Here is a 15,000-nt window from a genome sequence, read left to right on the forward strand (position 1 = left end):
GAGATAGAGATAGAGATAGAGATAGAGATAGAGATAGGGATAGGGATAGGGATAGGGATAGGGATAGGGATAGAGATAGAGATAGAGATAGAGATAGAGATAGAGATAGAGATAGAGATAGAGATAGAGATAGAGATAGAGATAGAGATAGAGATATAGATAGAGATAGAGATAGAGATAGAGATAGAGATAGAGATAGAGATAGAGACAGAGACAGAGACAGAGACAGAGACAGAGACAGAGACAGAGACAGAGACAGAAATAGAGATAGAGATAGAGAGAGAGGCACACAGAGATAGAGATAGAGATAGACGGATAGAAATAAAGACAGAGAGATAGTGCAACAGTGAGATAATGAGATAGGGAGATAGTTATGAGAGAGAGAGAGAGAAAGACAGAGGGAGATATAGAGATCAAAATAGAGATAGATAGGTAGACAGATAGATAAATAGATAGACAGATAGATAGATAGACAGATAGATAGGTAGATAGATAGATAGGATAGATAGACAGATAGATAGAATTCACTCCCTCACTCACCCTCTCACTCACTCACTCACTCACTCACTCACTCACTCACTCACTCACTCACTCACTCACTCACTCACTCACTCACTCACTCACTCACTCACTCACTCATTGACTCACTCTCTTACTCACTCATTCATACATTCATATACTTCTCTAAAACATTTTGCCCAAAGCAAATGCATGTCTTATGAAATATGAATAATGCATAAAGTAAGTATGTGACTAGCTGAATAAAGCAAACCAGAAACATGTCATTTTACCTAAAGGTAATGTCATTTTAAGTAAAGGTAACCAATAAATGCTCAGAATGCAGGTCTCCAATATGCTGACAGTAGCTGAGTAAAAGCATAGTGCATGACCTAATACAATACTCAATAATAAGTCTACAAAAGAACAGCTGATCTATTCGCAAAGAGTAGAGGTAAATGCTCAAAATGTTACAACAATATCAGTACAAAAATAGAGCATCACATCATTTATGAAAATTATGTGCATATTACAGTTATGTTTATCTTTTGTGAAATAGCTATACTTGACACACACAACTTAAATTACAACCATCCTCAAAGTCTATCCAATGAAATGGATAATCAAAACAGGGTATAAATATTATTTACCAATTTATAACTCGCATATTAACCATAAAATTTCTCACAAATGATTTTGGCAAATTTTCATAAGCTTATCATATCTGACATAGCTTAATCAACTATAACAACATGACACAACGTCTTAATCTCACAGCCATATTTCTGAAGACAAATTTCTGTCACCCATACTAAAATTTAGAAGACACACATTAATCAGGCGCTTCCTTTGGAGAAATCATTCATTATACAAAGCCCCAAGATTTCTGTGGAGTTTCCTCTTCTCTTTGCTGCTGACGTATCAAGTCCGCATAGATACCTCCTAATTTCTTCAGACCTTCATGAGTACCAATCTGTTAGAAGATTTAGAAAAATAAGTCCTTATCTATACATACACAAACTAGTAATTACTTTTAACAATACTAAATACTATCAAACATCATAGAAGTCATGGGAATTGACAAACCTCAGCTAGCTTTCCATGGGACATGACAGCAATAACATCAGCATTCTGAATGGTAGACAGACGGTGGGCAATAATCAGAACTGTGCGGCCCTGAATGCAGGTTTCTAAGGCTTCTTGAACCACTGCCTCTGATTCTGCATCAAGTGCACTATAGGAAAATACCTTTGATTAGTATCAATAAAAACTGTAAACTAAAGAAAAAAAATCATAATAATAACAATAATAATAACAATGATCAGGCTACCAATAAATCTATCACTGCTACAAGTAAAGCAAAAAAAAATATGTAAAAAAAGAGAGTAGATATATCACATTCTGATATATATAAAGCTCTTTCTCTCAAAAAAAGAAACTCTACCTTGTTGCTTCATCTAGGACAAGAATGGTTGGATTCTTGAGCAGAGCACGAGCAATGGCAATGCGCTGCTTCTGCCCTCCAGACACTGTAACACCCCGTTCTCCAACCCTTGTATTGTAGCCTCTTGGAAATGCTTCAATGAAGGCGTGAGCATTTGCTGTTTTGGCTGCTTCTATGACCTGTGAAGAAAGCTTCCCTGGTTATTCTGCTTTGTGAATGAGGCATATTTGGCATCTTAGTAGTAAACTTGAGTTTCCCATTTTCTATTTATGACAAACCAGAAGATGTTTGATCGATCTTCGGTGTCCTGAGTGTCCTTTCATCTTGAGCTAGAGTACCTGCTTACAGTTATTGCAGATCCTCGGAGAAATAATTTATCTATACAAATTCTGTTTTATCTGTTACTGGGCCATCAACACCCTCTAGGATTCATTTTTCCCAATCTTTTTTATTCTTTTTAGGTACTTAGAGGGAAAAGATAAATATAATTTAACAGAAAAATAAATGCACCTAGGAACTCTTCCTCGGACTAAGCTTTCAAATCCAAATCAGCATAATTTTCTATCATCTTATTGAAAGTGGTACATAAAATATCTCAATAAGCACTCAAACTTAAAAGTTTAAACATATCTAAATAAAACAAACTCCATTGTAGCACCTCTTCATCAGTAGCATCAGGACGGCCATATCGTATATTTTCCATAACGGATGTAGCAAACAACACTGGCTCCTGATTGATGAAGCCAATGATGCGGCCACGAAGCCAAGTGGGGTTAAGGCAGCGAATATCCTCTCCATCTATGGTGATGGAGCCTTCCTTTACATCATAGAATCTGAAAGGAAAAGACAGAAGGAATGTTGAACCATTCTTCCAATATTTTCTTTACAAGAAAAGACTCCTTAATCCATGAATTGCACAACTAAGAAATCTAGTTATCCTCCTGGTATGCAATTAATGAGAAAAAAACAAGGTCCAGAAAACTAATTTTCTGTAAGCTAAGACAAAGAAATCGAATACACAAAATTTTGAGATATGACACAGTTCTTTCAACAGATGCTGCATGGCACAGCCCCCAAAATACAGCAAAGGTCCAAGTACCCTATTTAGTTCATAATTTTACTGGCAATCCTAAAATGTACATAATTTTACATAAATCAAATGACAAACTGATAGATAAATTACTTTATACCTTTTCCTACATACATGAATAAAAAAGTGCTGTATGTTTTAACACTACAATATTGTAAGCATTCATCTTGCTTATCAAACATGTATCATACCCTCTCTTTGGGCATTTAGGTATGTCTTTGCAATGCCCATTTCCTTTCTGATAATACAACAACACCAAAACCAGGATACGATGCTGATACATTGGCATAATTGATGGTAGGACAGAGTCAATTAACTTTTTATTCTTTATATATATATTTGTGCAGTCATTTTGTGATGTGTATTCATATCAATTGGAAAAATAAGAGACAATACTCATACTAAACCTAGTGCTTTTCATGTTTGAAAACTTGGTAAATATAGTAGGAAAATTATTAATTCAGCAAAGTTTGCTATGGGATCCAGTCCTGACATGTCCCTAAAACATATTAGAGGTATTATACTACTGATATTAAAATTGTATTGTACATGTATCAAAAATCTGTCCACTATACCATAATCACTACAATGCATAGACATTTACATTATCATAAGCAATGGACAATATCATACTAAATCATCTAATTAAGAAGTAACTTTAAACACAGTACATCTAGCATATACTTTTTAAATATCCCCCCTATATTTTAAATTGAAGTATTAGAAGCATTCACCTTTCCAGAAGCTGTGCCACGGTAGATTTGCCTCCCCCAGAGCTTCCTACCAAAGCCACCACTCGGCCAGCTGGAATCCGTAGGCTAAAATTTCTCAGCACCTCCTATGAGAAAAACCATTAAGCACAATTAGGTGGCTGTAGGTTAATTATTTGTAAACTAAGAGTAGTTTTGAAGATTCTCATTAAGTTGCTCAAATAAGATAAACTTAATTCCGAATACTAAATGAAAATTCTTCTTGGAGAGTTCAAATAAGGTCAATATAAATAGCAACAGTAAGTTTCTTACAGAATAGATCAAATTAGATTAACATGAATAAGCTGCAAATTGAACATTCTCCTTTCATAGTTTACAGAAGTTTAACAAATAAAAGTCTTCAGTTCCTTTCATACCTGATCTGGTCTTGTTGGATAAGCAAAGGACACATTTCTGAATTCAATATTGCCCATCAGTGTATGGTAGGGAATGATCTTTCCACCTTTCAGAGGGATGGAAGGTTGCAACTTGATATACTGAAAAGTGAAATATAACTTGAATGATACTGATGCTAAAGTTTTTCTAAAATCAATTATTTTAATCACAAAAAAAATGTGCAGAACAGACAAAAGAACAGATAAATAAACCTCTACGGTGCACAACCTCACCTCAAATACACGCGCGCCAGCACTAATGCCGCGGACATATGTGCCAAAGAGAATGCTAAGCTGAGCAAGCGAGCGCTGGATGGTTTGGGCAGCAACAAGGAAGGACATGAGGTCACCTGGCTTCAGCTGATTAGTGGCAAGCAGAGAACCTCCCATGTACAAGGTCCCCAGTACTATGCCATTCAGAAATAAGTTTGAGCCAGCCTGTATTTGATCATATGAAAAAAGAAACAATAATGCCCATTGCAATCATCAGCAATGAGGACAAAACATTGCAAAATATTATGCATTCTCTAAAAAACAATCACTTTCTGTTAACTTTTTACAAATAAGCTTTAGCAATTTCTATGAAATCACACTTATGCTGTTTACAAAACATTTCCTATTGTGACCTTCCCTATAAGAATAAAGCAAGAAACATATTCATATAGGGACACAAAATTGCACTCTTGGTCACCTGATTAACTTCCTTGATATCATACCTGAAACAGACCTATGCCAAGGCCTAGATCTTCATTCAGTTGTCTTGATTTGTCAACCTCCCTTGCATAGAGAGTCTCCTCTGAATCCTCCATGGCAAATGCTCTCACTGTTCGCATGTTGCCTAGACATTCATCTGCAACTCCTGTAGCTCTTGCAACCTGACAATCAAATTTTCAAATTTATTCAAGTCCTGCTGTTCCTTCAAACAATTTCACAAAAAGGTAAAAAGAAAAGGGGAAAATTATTCATACTCCACCTTAAATACAGTATCAAATTATAAACAAAGAAATCTTCAACAATACCGAAATTATAGTGATTTAACTTAACTTCAATATCATCTTAATACATATAACGTTATATATCAAGAACACACCTGGTGTTGTGCTTCACGAGAGAGTGCACGCAACAGACTGCCAAGACCAGTGCCAATTCCAATTATTACTGGCACTGTCACTGCAGTTAGTCCAGTCATTTGGGGTGATATAGAATAAAGTGAAACACCACAACCAATGATCTGAAAGCAAAAGCAAACACATTATTTTTTATCTAAAAAAGGATTATATGGGTAATCCAAAATTTACAGAAAATGGACAACCTCCAGGCTGGCTAAGATGCCAAGAGATCTAGATTACATGGCCACACATAAACATGGCAGTATGCACCACATACAAGCAGCTGGAGTATAAATTTTTATACCACGTACGGACCAATAAAGTCCTTACTTGTGGCGTTGATAGAGATATGTATGAAATATTGAGACCTTTTATGACCCACAAAAGTATTTAGCTCCCATGGTGCAAAAGTCTGCATGTTAGAAGGTTAGATTTAATCTGTGATAGGCATGAGATAACAATAGCATTATAAATGTGTACTCAACAAGATGGCCATTATCAGTATGGTATCACACATGCCATCATAAAGGTAAAAGGTTTAAAGGTCTATAGCTTAATTCATAAATCTTTCGGATAAAAATCAGAGGTAACAAAAAAAATAAATAAATAGAATAAAAAGTAAGTTAAGATATTGCTTCTTAATCAACTGATGCCAGGTACTTACACTGTTTACTGTGGTTCTGTTTTATCAATTTTCTATATACACACTTTGTTTTTCAAGCACTAAGTCATCAAGGAATTAATCACATGTCCTACTTGATCTTATCTGCTTACTTTTTTCTTTGAATTTACAGGAAATAAGATCTTTAATATTAATACTACCATTATTATTACAAACTTAATAACTGCCATTATCATTTTGATTCTAATAAATAGAACATTATTATCAATAACAATAATAATAATAAAAATTAAAGCAGATAAAATTAATAACACAAAACCACTGTGTCAATGAATCTGATTCTATATTCAAATTTTTTTTTTTTTTTTACTCTGCCATTTCTAATTTAAAATAGTTTCTTCCACTAATATAATTTAAAGTTTCTTACCTGCGTGACACTACGGAGCCCTTGTGATATACACATCTTGAATGAACTCTTGAAATCTTGTACATCTGCTGTCAACCTTTAAAAGAACAGAATTATTAATTAAAATTCAGTAGTACAAGTAACTTCTAGCTAAACAATAATCACTTTTTTCATGGCATTAGTTTTTCCCAACAGAACTGTTTCTTTACATTATTCCAATATATCTTGAATCCTTAAAAAAAAATTAAGATATATATATATAATTTTTACTGACCACAGTCAAAGCACAAAATAACTGTAGCTATTAACTACATAGGTGTACTCACTACCTTTACAAATGAAAAATGAAGTGGATCCCAAACTCGTTTTTCAGTAATGGCATCTTATACTAACATAGTTCTTCCTACAGCATCCTTTGCTTTAACAGCCCACCCTAACCCAACATGAATTTCCCTTTTGAATAGAGTGCAGCTTCACCTGCACAACCAATCACTACTGTTTGAAACAAAATAAACTTAGGTTGTAGACCAATATACACTTAGATGTAACCCAAATGACAAATATAAAACTCACCATTTAGGAGACTTAAAATACAAATACAAGTTAACACAGGAAGAGGCATAACAAATATCAAAAACTATATAAGACAAGCAAAACAAACAGAACACAAACTGAAGTTATACAAGTGCTTTTGTGTTCATGACACAGAAACTGCCTGGGGTTCATAAGAAACAGAATTTTAATTAACAGATTATCTCATTCTGAAATCTTCTGGCAGCCTTAAGCACACAGTTTGGGAACCACATAATCAACAAATAAGAGTCAGTGCTCTTAATCCCACACTGCTAACCTGTTAACTAACTCTCCCGTCTTGTGTTGGTCATAGAAAGAAATGTCTTGCTTCATCAGAGCAGCAAAGAGTTGCTGTCTTAGGTCATCTGCCATGCGCTCACCCATTCGTGTCAGAAAAGCTATGTACGAGAAGGTAAAGATTGCCTGAAATAAGAGAGTTATCATGATAATGTCTTAACATCTATCAAAATTTTCATACTGCTCACTAAAATAAACAGAAAATATGCTCAAATAAATCATGGTATTTCTAATCCACAGTAAACAGACAATCGTGCATGAACAAACAGCTGCAGCAATGGTTCCAACCTGAGCAACATAAAATTTTATAATTTTCAGGGTAGGATCAGTGATCTCCTTGATGTAACTATTTCCTTCTTCTGTGTGCTCTCCTGTGAATCTTGCCACAACATTTACAATCTCTCCCAATAGCAGTGGTATTTGTATGTTGGCCAAGGAAACTATGAGGGCACTCTGGAAGAAAACATTTATTTTCTCACTTTGCGTTCCTTTTCATATTCTCTCTTTCCTGATGGAATTATATATTCACCTATGACTCAAGGTTTCTTTTAATCAAATCACTCTCGTACTCATTATTGCAAAATAAGGTGTTTCAAGATGACAAAGCAAAAAAATCACACTAAAAAATAATAAATTACTACAACCTTTAAATATTTTTCAAAACACATCTTTGTTTTGTAATTCATAACTTTATACACTTTATATATATATATATATATATATATATATATATATATATATATATATATATATATATATATATATACATATATATATATATATATATATATATATATATATATATATACATATATATACATATATATATATATATATATATATATATATACATATATATATATATATTATATATATATATATATATATATATATACATATATATATATATATTCACAATAATAACCATTATATCTTCTTGTGACTCCCAAAATCTTACCCCCATAGCAGCCAAGAAGTAGTGCAACTGAGGCTTTAACAGGTGCCAAAAGTAAAGCCAGTCGAAGGGTGGATCCTTATCCTCCTCAGCTTGGCCTGCTCCATGTAACCTATCATGTATCTCTGCAACTACAGCTGGGGTTGGGGGACTTGCCTTGCAATCAGCTGTTACAGGAGTCAGAAGTCCCTAAAAGTATTTTTTTTCATTAATACACTTGTTTCATTAACACCAATTTTGAATTTGGTACAAGATCTAAATCAGAGATCTGTACATTATGTTTTCGATGTATAATCTACATCAAAATATTTTTTGTTTACCAATTAGACTTTAATTTAGTGAGAGGAAAAAATATCTGAGTGAATGGCAATATACAAACATGTAGAATAATTTACCTCAATTACATGAATTAATATATCAAGAATATCTAATCTAACAGAAACTTAATGGATTTTAGTTCACAATTTCTTTTAATCTATGTGATTTTTTTCCCCTTTAAATGCCAATAGTTCTCTTTGAAGAAATCGCACATCTTTTAAGAAACACTTGTTTCAATAAATCATAAGTAAAAAAAAATAATAATAATGTATCCTTTATATTCATAACAACAGAATACAAATTCTTGTGATGCCAGTAAATAAGAAACTAACATTATACTTGAGATTTACTATGTTATATTAATCTAGAAGGAAAAATTACACACTAAAATATTGCACTTGTTTCACATGTCCTTATTCAAATTAATCATAAACATACTTTATCATACTTAGGTATACAGAGTCTCTCATTATCACAAAGAAGTATGGAATATTAACATAATAACAGTATTTTTATTAGAGAATTACTACTTTAAACAAAATCTATGCTAAAAAATATAAAACAACCAGGAACACATAATACTGGATAGTAATAGATAAATATATGAAAAGGTTCATTGCAAAAACTTTTGAGACAGCTGGGAATAAGAAGTAACTAGCAATGCAAAGATTTTGTACTTTTATGACATTGTATATTAGAGAGAAGAAAACTAGACATTTAAGCAAACCAATTGCAAATTATCTGTAGGTGCTTATTCATATCTCCCACCCCAAAGGAAACAGTTTTCTCACATAATATGTGACTTCTAAGGTACAGCTAAAACAAAACAGGGTAAACATTAAATGCATGTGAATTTCTTACCTTTATACCAATCAGTGTTCCTCCTCCTAACCCTAGCCTCAGCAAAACTGTCAAGGAGAATTTTTCTGTGTGTGAAGTGGTTTCAGTTCTTGCCACATGCACAGAGCGAGCCACAACCTGATATGAGATTTAACATGGAATAAAATCTGCTCAGGTAGATTGTAAATAAGAAAACATGAATTAATTTATATACACTCCAATAAATTACAAAATTTCACAGTGTATTACTCACTTTGCTCAGCTGTTTTGGCAATTTCACTGTCTTCCACTGAGATATACGCATATGTGATCCAGGATTGCCAGCTGACCAAGATGGGAATCTAGCAAAATAATATGAATTATGAAAAAAACACAAAGAATCTAATAACAATATTGCCTGGAAAAAAATGATGGCCATTTACATTTCCAAAAAAGCCTCTTTTCCATCAATAGTAGTAACAGCATGTTTAAAATCTATTGAACATATTGACCACTGCTGCTGATTCCATAATCATAAGTTCTCTCCACTAGATAGTGTTTCAGTTATTATTAGTTATTTTTTTATCAAGTGAGATATCATACTTCCTTTTCAAAAATAAAAATGACAATTATGAGCACATGGAGAGAAAAGAGGAAACGTACATCTAATATACACTTACCCCTGTCTGATACATAGTGGTGACCTGGTGGCCCGAGCTGCCCATGTTAAAAGACTCATCTTGAATTATAGGTCACCTCTACACTTCTGTAAAGAAAACAGATGTATCATCATCAATTTGTGATTATCTATAAGTATAAATTATTGAATATAGACATAGTAATAATTACAGCTAAGGTAAAATGACATCCTTATGTGGGGTTCATACGCTCTACAAAACAATATTTACATTGCATTACATTTTAGAATTTTTGAACAGTTTCTTCTGTAATTGTTAATAAATGAATTAGTCTTCACATACACACACATACACAAACACACAAACACACACACACACACACACACACACACATACACATACACATACACACACACACACACACACACACACACACACACACACACACACACACACACACACACACACACACACACACACACACACACACACACACACACACACACACACACACACACACACACACACACATACACACACACACACACACACACACACACACACACACACACACACAAAATATATATGTATGTGTATATATGTATATATTATATATATATAAATATATATTATATATATATATAATATATATATTATATATATATAATATATATTATATATATATATATATATATATATATATATATATATATATATATATATAGTATTTTAGTACATTCCAGTCCATCTTTTTTCTTGTTATATATAAGACAAATTCCTTGCCCACTACCAGAACACTTAACAAAGAGGCCAAGATGCTGCTTTATGAATAATTCAGCCTACTGGCATAATCGAGTGGTCTACACACCTTTAGTGTTATAGCCAAGGCAAAAAAATCTCAATCGCATGTTTTGGTAAAATAGAATTTGAACTGATTCCATAACTTCAAAATAACAAACCAAGGTAGTTATATTAACCACAGGATGGTAGTGATCTGATCATCTTTGCTTTCAAACAAACATGCCAAGGAAGAAAAATACCTTTGAACCCATAAATCAATGAAACATGTGATTTTATTAATTGGATTTAAAATCTTATCGGTCTACTTCATACCACATAAACTTTCGTGGATATTGCAAGCTATCTGTAGAATTTAGGAGAAAGTAAAAGTAATTTATTGACAATCAACTAACAGTGATTTATTTTGCAACGCAGAACAAATATACAAGCCGGCCCGGGGCTCCCTTTCGATTGCGTAATGCAGTTGTCTGGACCCACAAGCAATCGACTTTCAACAGTACCGTCACCATTCTTGGGTTAGAAAGGCCGCCAAGATATCCCAACCATTCCCATAGCATTTCTCGAGAATACCCGAAACGTTCGGCTGACCTCAAATCATCTCCAAAAACTCAGAAACTTGAGATGAGAGAGAAAAATAACTACTTCAACATCTAAGACAAAGATACCACTCATTTCTGTCAGCCATCAAACTTACCAAAAGCAACGGATATCTCTAAATATTTAACACTTTAGGAGGGAAGCCGTTAGTTAACCCAAAAGGGCGTAGCTCTGTCGTAACCTCGTGCGTGGGCGGCCCTTCCCTCGCCCGGTCAGCTGCTTAGTCGGCGGAACAGCTGATGAGTGTAAACAAACGCCAGTTATTTCCACCGGGATTCCGTTTTCTGTTGGGCCAGAAACGTTTGGGGTGTTACTCAAATTCTTTCGGGGTTGATCTCTCTGTCAATAAATTTTCCGGTTATTTATGTGTATTCTATTGTAGATATTTCTATCTCCGATGTTGATAAAAAAAAATTCTGGCAAACATGTAAAGGCAACTCTCTCTCTCTCTCTCTCTCTCTCTCTCTCTCTCTCTCTCTCTCTCTCTCTCTCTCTCTCTCTCTCTCTCTCTCTCTATATATATATATATATATATATATATATATATATATATATATGCGTGTGTGTGTATACATATATACTGTGTGGATGTATACATATATATATGTGTGTGTGTGTGTGTGTGTGTGTGTGTGTGTGTGTGTGTGTGTGTGTGTGTGTGTGTGTGTGTGTGTGTGTGTGTGTGTGTGTGTGTATGTACACTAACACGCACACACACACACAAGCACGCACAGCACATCAGTATGTGTGTGAGCGCAAGCCGAGCGGCCTCACCCTGACGGCGCGGCCCCGCACCGTTCTTCCGGTTCCTGAAAAAGAAATGATTCTGGTCGAGCTTCCAAGCGACACCCCTTCTCACTCCCTGCCTTGGCTGAGTTTGCTCTGGCCGTGAAAAATGTACCCGGTTTCTCAGTCTCGTTCTATCAGGGATCGACTGATCGGCTTAATCTCCACGATAAGCGAACAGTTTTGAGAATTTCATGTTTGCGCCTAAATAACGTCAGATCCAATGGCTTATATACATCTTTATATATATATATATATATATATATATATATATATATATATATATATAAATGTTTGTAAATATAAAGACATTTCCTTAATTTAGACAATGGGGAAGTCAGATGTAACTGTTAGCTCTTACCTACTGTTATCCACTGTTTTTTTTCAGCTACTGCTATCCCCTGTTATTTATATATATTGTAATTTTCATCTGCTGTTCTGTCCACCGTTTTATTCACTGTTAACCTTATCTACTGTTATTTTCATCTACTGTTATCCAGTGCTACCTTTAGCCATCGCTACCCACTGTTATTTGTATTTATTGTTATCCCCTGTTATTTCTATCCACTGTTACCCACTGTTAATAATTATGCAATGTTATCTGGTGCTTATGTTATATAACTAGCCAATATTGTTATTGCCTTATTATTATCTTTATAATTATTGGTATGTTTTCGTTGTTGTTGTTAGTTTTGTTATGATTTTGTTACCAACATTAATATCATTGTTACAATATTACATCAGATATTATAATTATATACCGTGCCTTCAGTTCTAAAGCCGAATGCTCGCCTCTTGTTTACACGGAGTTAACAACAGAAACATAACAGACATTTATAACAGTTACGCGTCTGGAGGAGTACAGCAAGGCCTGATGTCGAAGTGAAAGGCTTAAGAGAAAACAGTGAGGAAAGACTTATGCTTGAGTGGAACTAACAACAGAATTAGTTATTGTAGGTTTATTGGTGGTAACAGCATTCCATGTAATATTTTAAATATAAAGGTACCAATGGCAATATGGTTACCTAGTATATAAGTGTGTGTGTATGCATATATGTATGTATGTATGTATGTATATAAGTATATATATGTGTGTATGTATATAATCTATATAATATATATATGCATTTATTTTTAAGTGTGACTGTGTGTGCATCTGTATATGCGTACGTATACGCGCGCGCGCAAACACATACAGACACACAACTACACACACACACACACACACACACACACACACACACACACACACACACACACACACATATATATATATATATATATATATATATATATATATATATATGTGTGTGTGTGTGTGTGTATATATATAGATAGATAGATTTAGATATATATGCATATATGAATGTGTGTGTGTGTGTGTGTGTGTGTGTGTGTGTGTGCGTCTAGTGTAACTATCTATCTATCTATCCATCTAGCTATATATAGTTATATATATACAGTACACACACATAAATACATACATGCATATATATATATATACATATATATCTGTATGTATGTATATATATTTTTTTCCTTCCTTTCTTTTTTTCTTTTTCTTTTTCTTTTGTGTGTGTGAAGTAGCAGATGTAGCACCTTTAGTAATAATCATCATCAACATTACCATATAAACGATACTAATAACTACAATACCTACTTTGGAAACCGTACTTTTTTTCTCTCTCTCTCTTAGCCCTACCTTGCATGTGGACGCAGTCGACGGAACAGGATTCACTGGGCGAGGGAGAAAGCAGTATTTAAGTATGACTAACCGCTATGAAGCCTCTCCTTGCAATGTTAGCGAAAAGCTGTATAAAATGCGCATTTTGGTCAATGTCGTTGTGGGAATTGCTGTGTTGACATAGTTGCTGGAGTGCAAAGTCGAGGAACTTATTTACAAGTTTTTTTGTTTTTTTTCTATTGTATGTCTCATTTTCGAAACAATGTTAAAATATTGAATACGTGGAATATCAAAAGCGTATTAAACATGGAAAGAATGATGACAAAATGAACGAGGGAAATTAACTCTCTCTCTCTCTCTCTCTCTCTCTCTCTCTCTCTCTCTCTCTCTCTCTCTCTCTCTCTCTCTCTCTCTCTCTCTCTCTCTCTCTCTCTCTCTTTCTTTCTCTTTCTCTTTCACCCGATGTATGCGCCTACTTGTCCAAAGCCAGGTTAGCAGCGGCGGGGACCCCTGGGGCTATGATCATGTGGTGGGCCCCTAAAAATAGCGTCTTTTGCAACATTACCTATTGTCAGCCATGAGTGGTGAATTCGACTCATTAAAACTTGTATCCTAATATGTCTTCCTAAGGTAAAATCACAATGACTGACGCATTATTAAAACACACACACACACACACACACACACACACACACACACACACACACACACACACACACACACACACACACACACGCACACACACCCACACATACACACAGACACACACCCATACACACACACACACACACACACACATATATAGACATACACACACACACACTCACACACACATATAGGATACACATAGTATTAAAAAACTCACAAGTGCACGTTCATTACTACCATTATCGCCATATATCAATAGAAAATAGTCAAATCAACTTAATATTGCTCTGGAATGCATTGGACTTTCACACACAGGACTTCTCGGTTTGCGTGATCACTCCTTCAACCACACACGACCTACTTACAGCAACATAACTTCCTATGTTTACCACAGACGACCTTCGCTTTCAACTCCCCACGTGAGTCAGGCAAGTTGTAAGATCGAGAAGGTAAGTAGCAGACAAGATAGAATTTCCTCAAGCTACAAAAAATAAATAATTAAAAAAAGATAAAAGAGGGAGAGAAAAAAAAAAGACATTGACAAAGACTCGGCGAGGAAGAATGCTGATTA

At 34.4% G+C, this 15,000-nt stretch overlaps 1 protein-coding gene across 3 annotated transcripts; it reads right to left on the reverse strand.

Moving 5' to 3' along the window:
• Positions 1-780: 780 nt before the first annotated feature.
• LOC125028899 (mitochondrial potassium channel ATP-binding subunit-like) lies at positions 781-13,893 on the reverse strand. Of its 3 annotated transcripts, XM_047618499.1 has the most exons (18): positions 13,800-13,891; positions 11,409-11,595; positions 9,956-10,041; positions 9,550-9,637; positions 9,318-9,434; positions 8,142-8,327; positions 7,472-7,636; positions 7,164-7,309; positions 6,335-6,410; positions 5,267-5,407; positions 4,893-5,051; positions 4,411-4,614; positions 4,159-4,278; positions 3,767-3,870; positions 2,601-2,775; positions 1,943-2,121; positions 1,585-1,732; positions 781-1,471 (listed from the first exon to the last, which is right to left on the reverse strand). In XM_047618499.1, the coding sequence occupies exons 3-18, from the start codon at positions 10,012-10,014 to the stop codon at positions 1,364-1,366; spliced, it is 2,175 nt and encodes a 724-aa protein (XP_047474455.1). In that variant the 5' UTR covers positions 10,015-10,041; positions 11,409-11,595; positions 13,800-13,891; the 3' UTR covers positions 781-1,363. The 3 variants fall into 3 exon arrangements, with proteins under 3 accessions (XP_047474455.1, XP_047474458.1, XP_047474457.1); XM_047618502.1 differs by lacking the exon at positions 4,411-4,614 and having other exon boundaries at positions 13,800-13,893; XM_047618501.1 differs by lacking the exon at positions 11,409-11,595 and having other exon boundaries at positions 13,800-13,818.
• Between the last annotated feature and the right edge of the window lie 1,107 nt (positions 13,894-15,000).

Source organism: Penaeus chinensis, chromosome 9, assembly GCF_019202785.1.
Source record: "Penaeus chinensis breed Huanghai No. 1 chromosome 9, ASM1920278v2, whole genome shotgun sequence".
Classification (NCBI taxonomy): domain Eukaryota; kingdom Metazoa; phylum Arthropoda; class Malacostraca; order Decapoda; family Penaeidae; genus Penaeus; species Penaeus chinensis.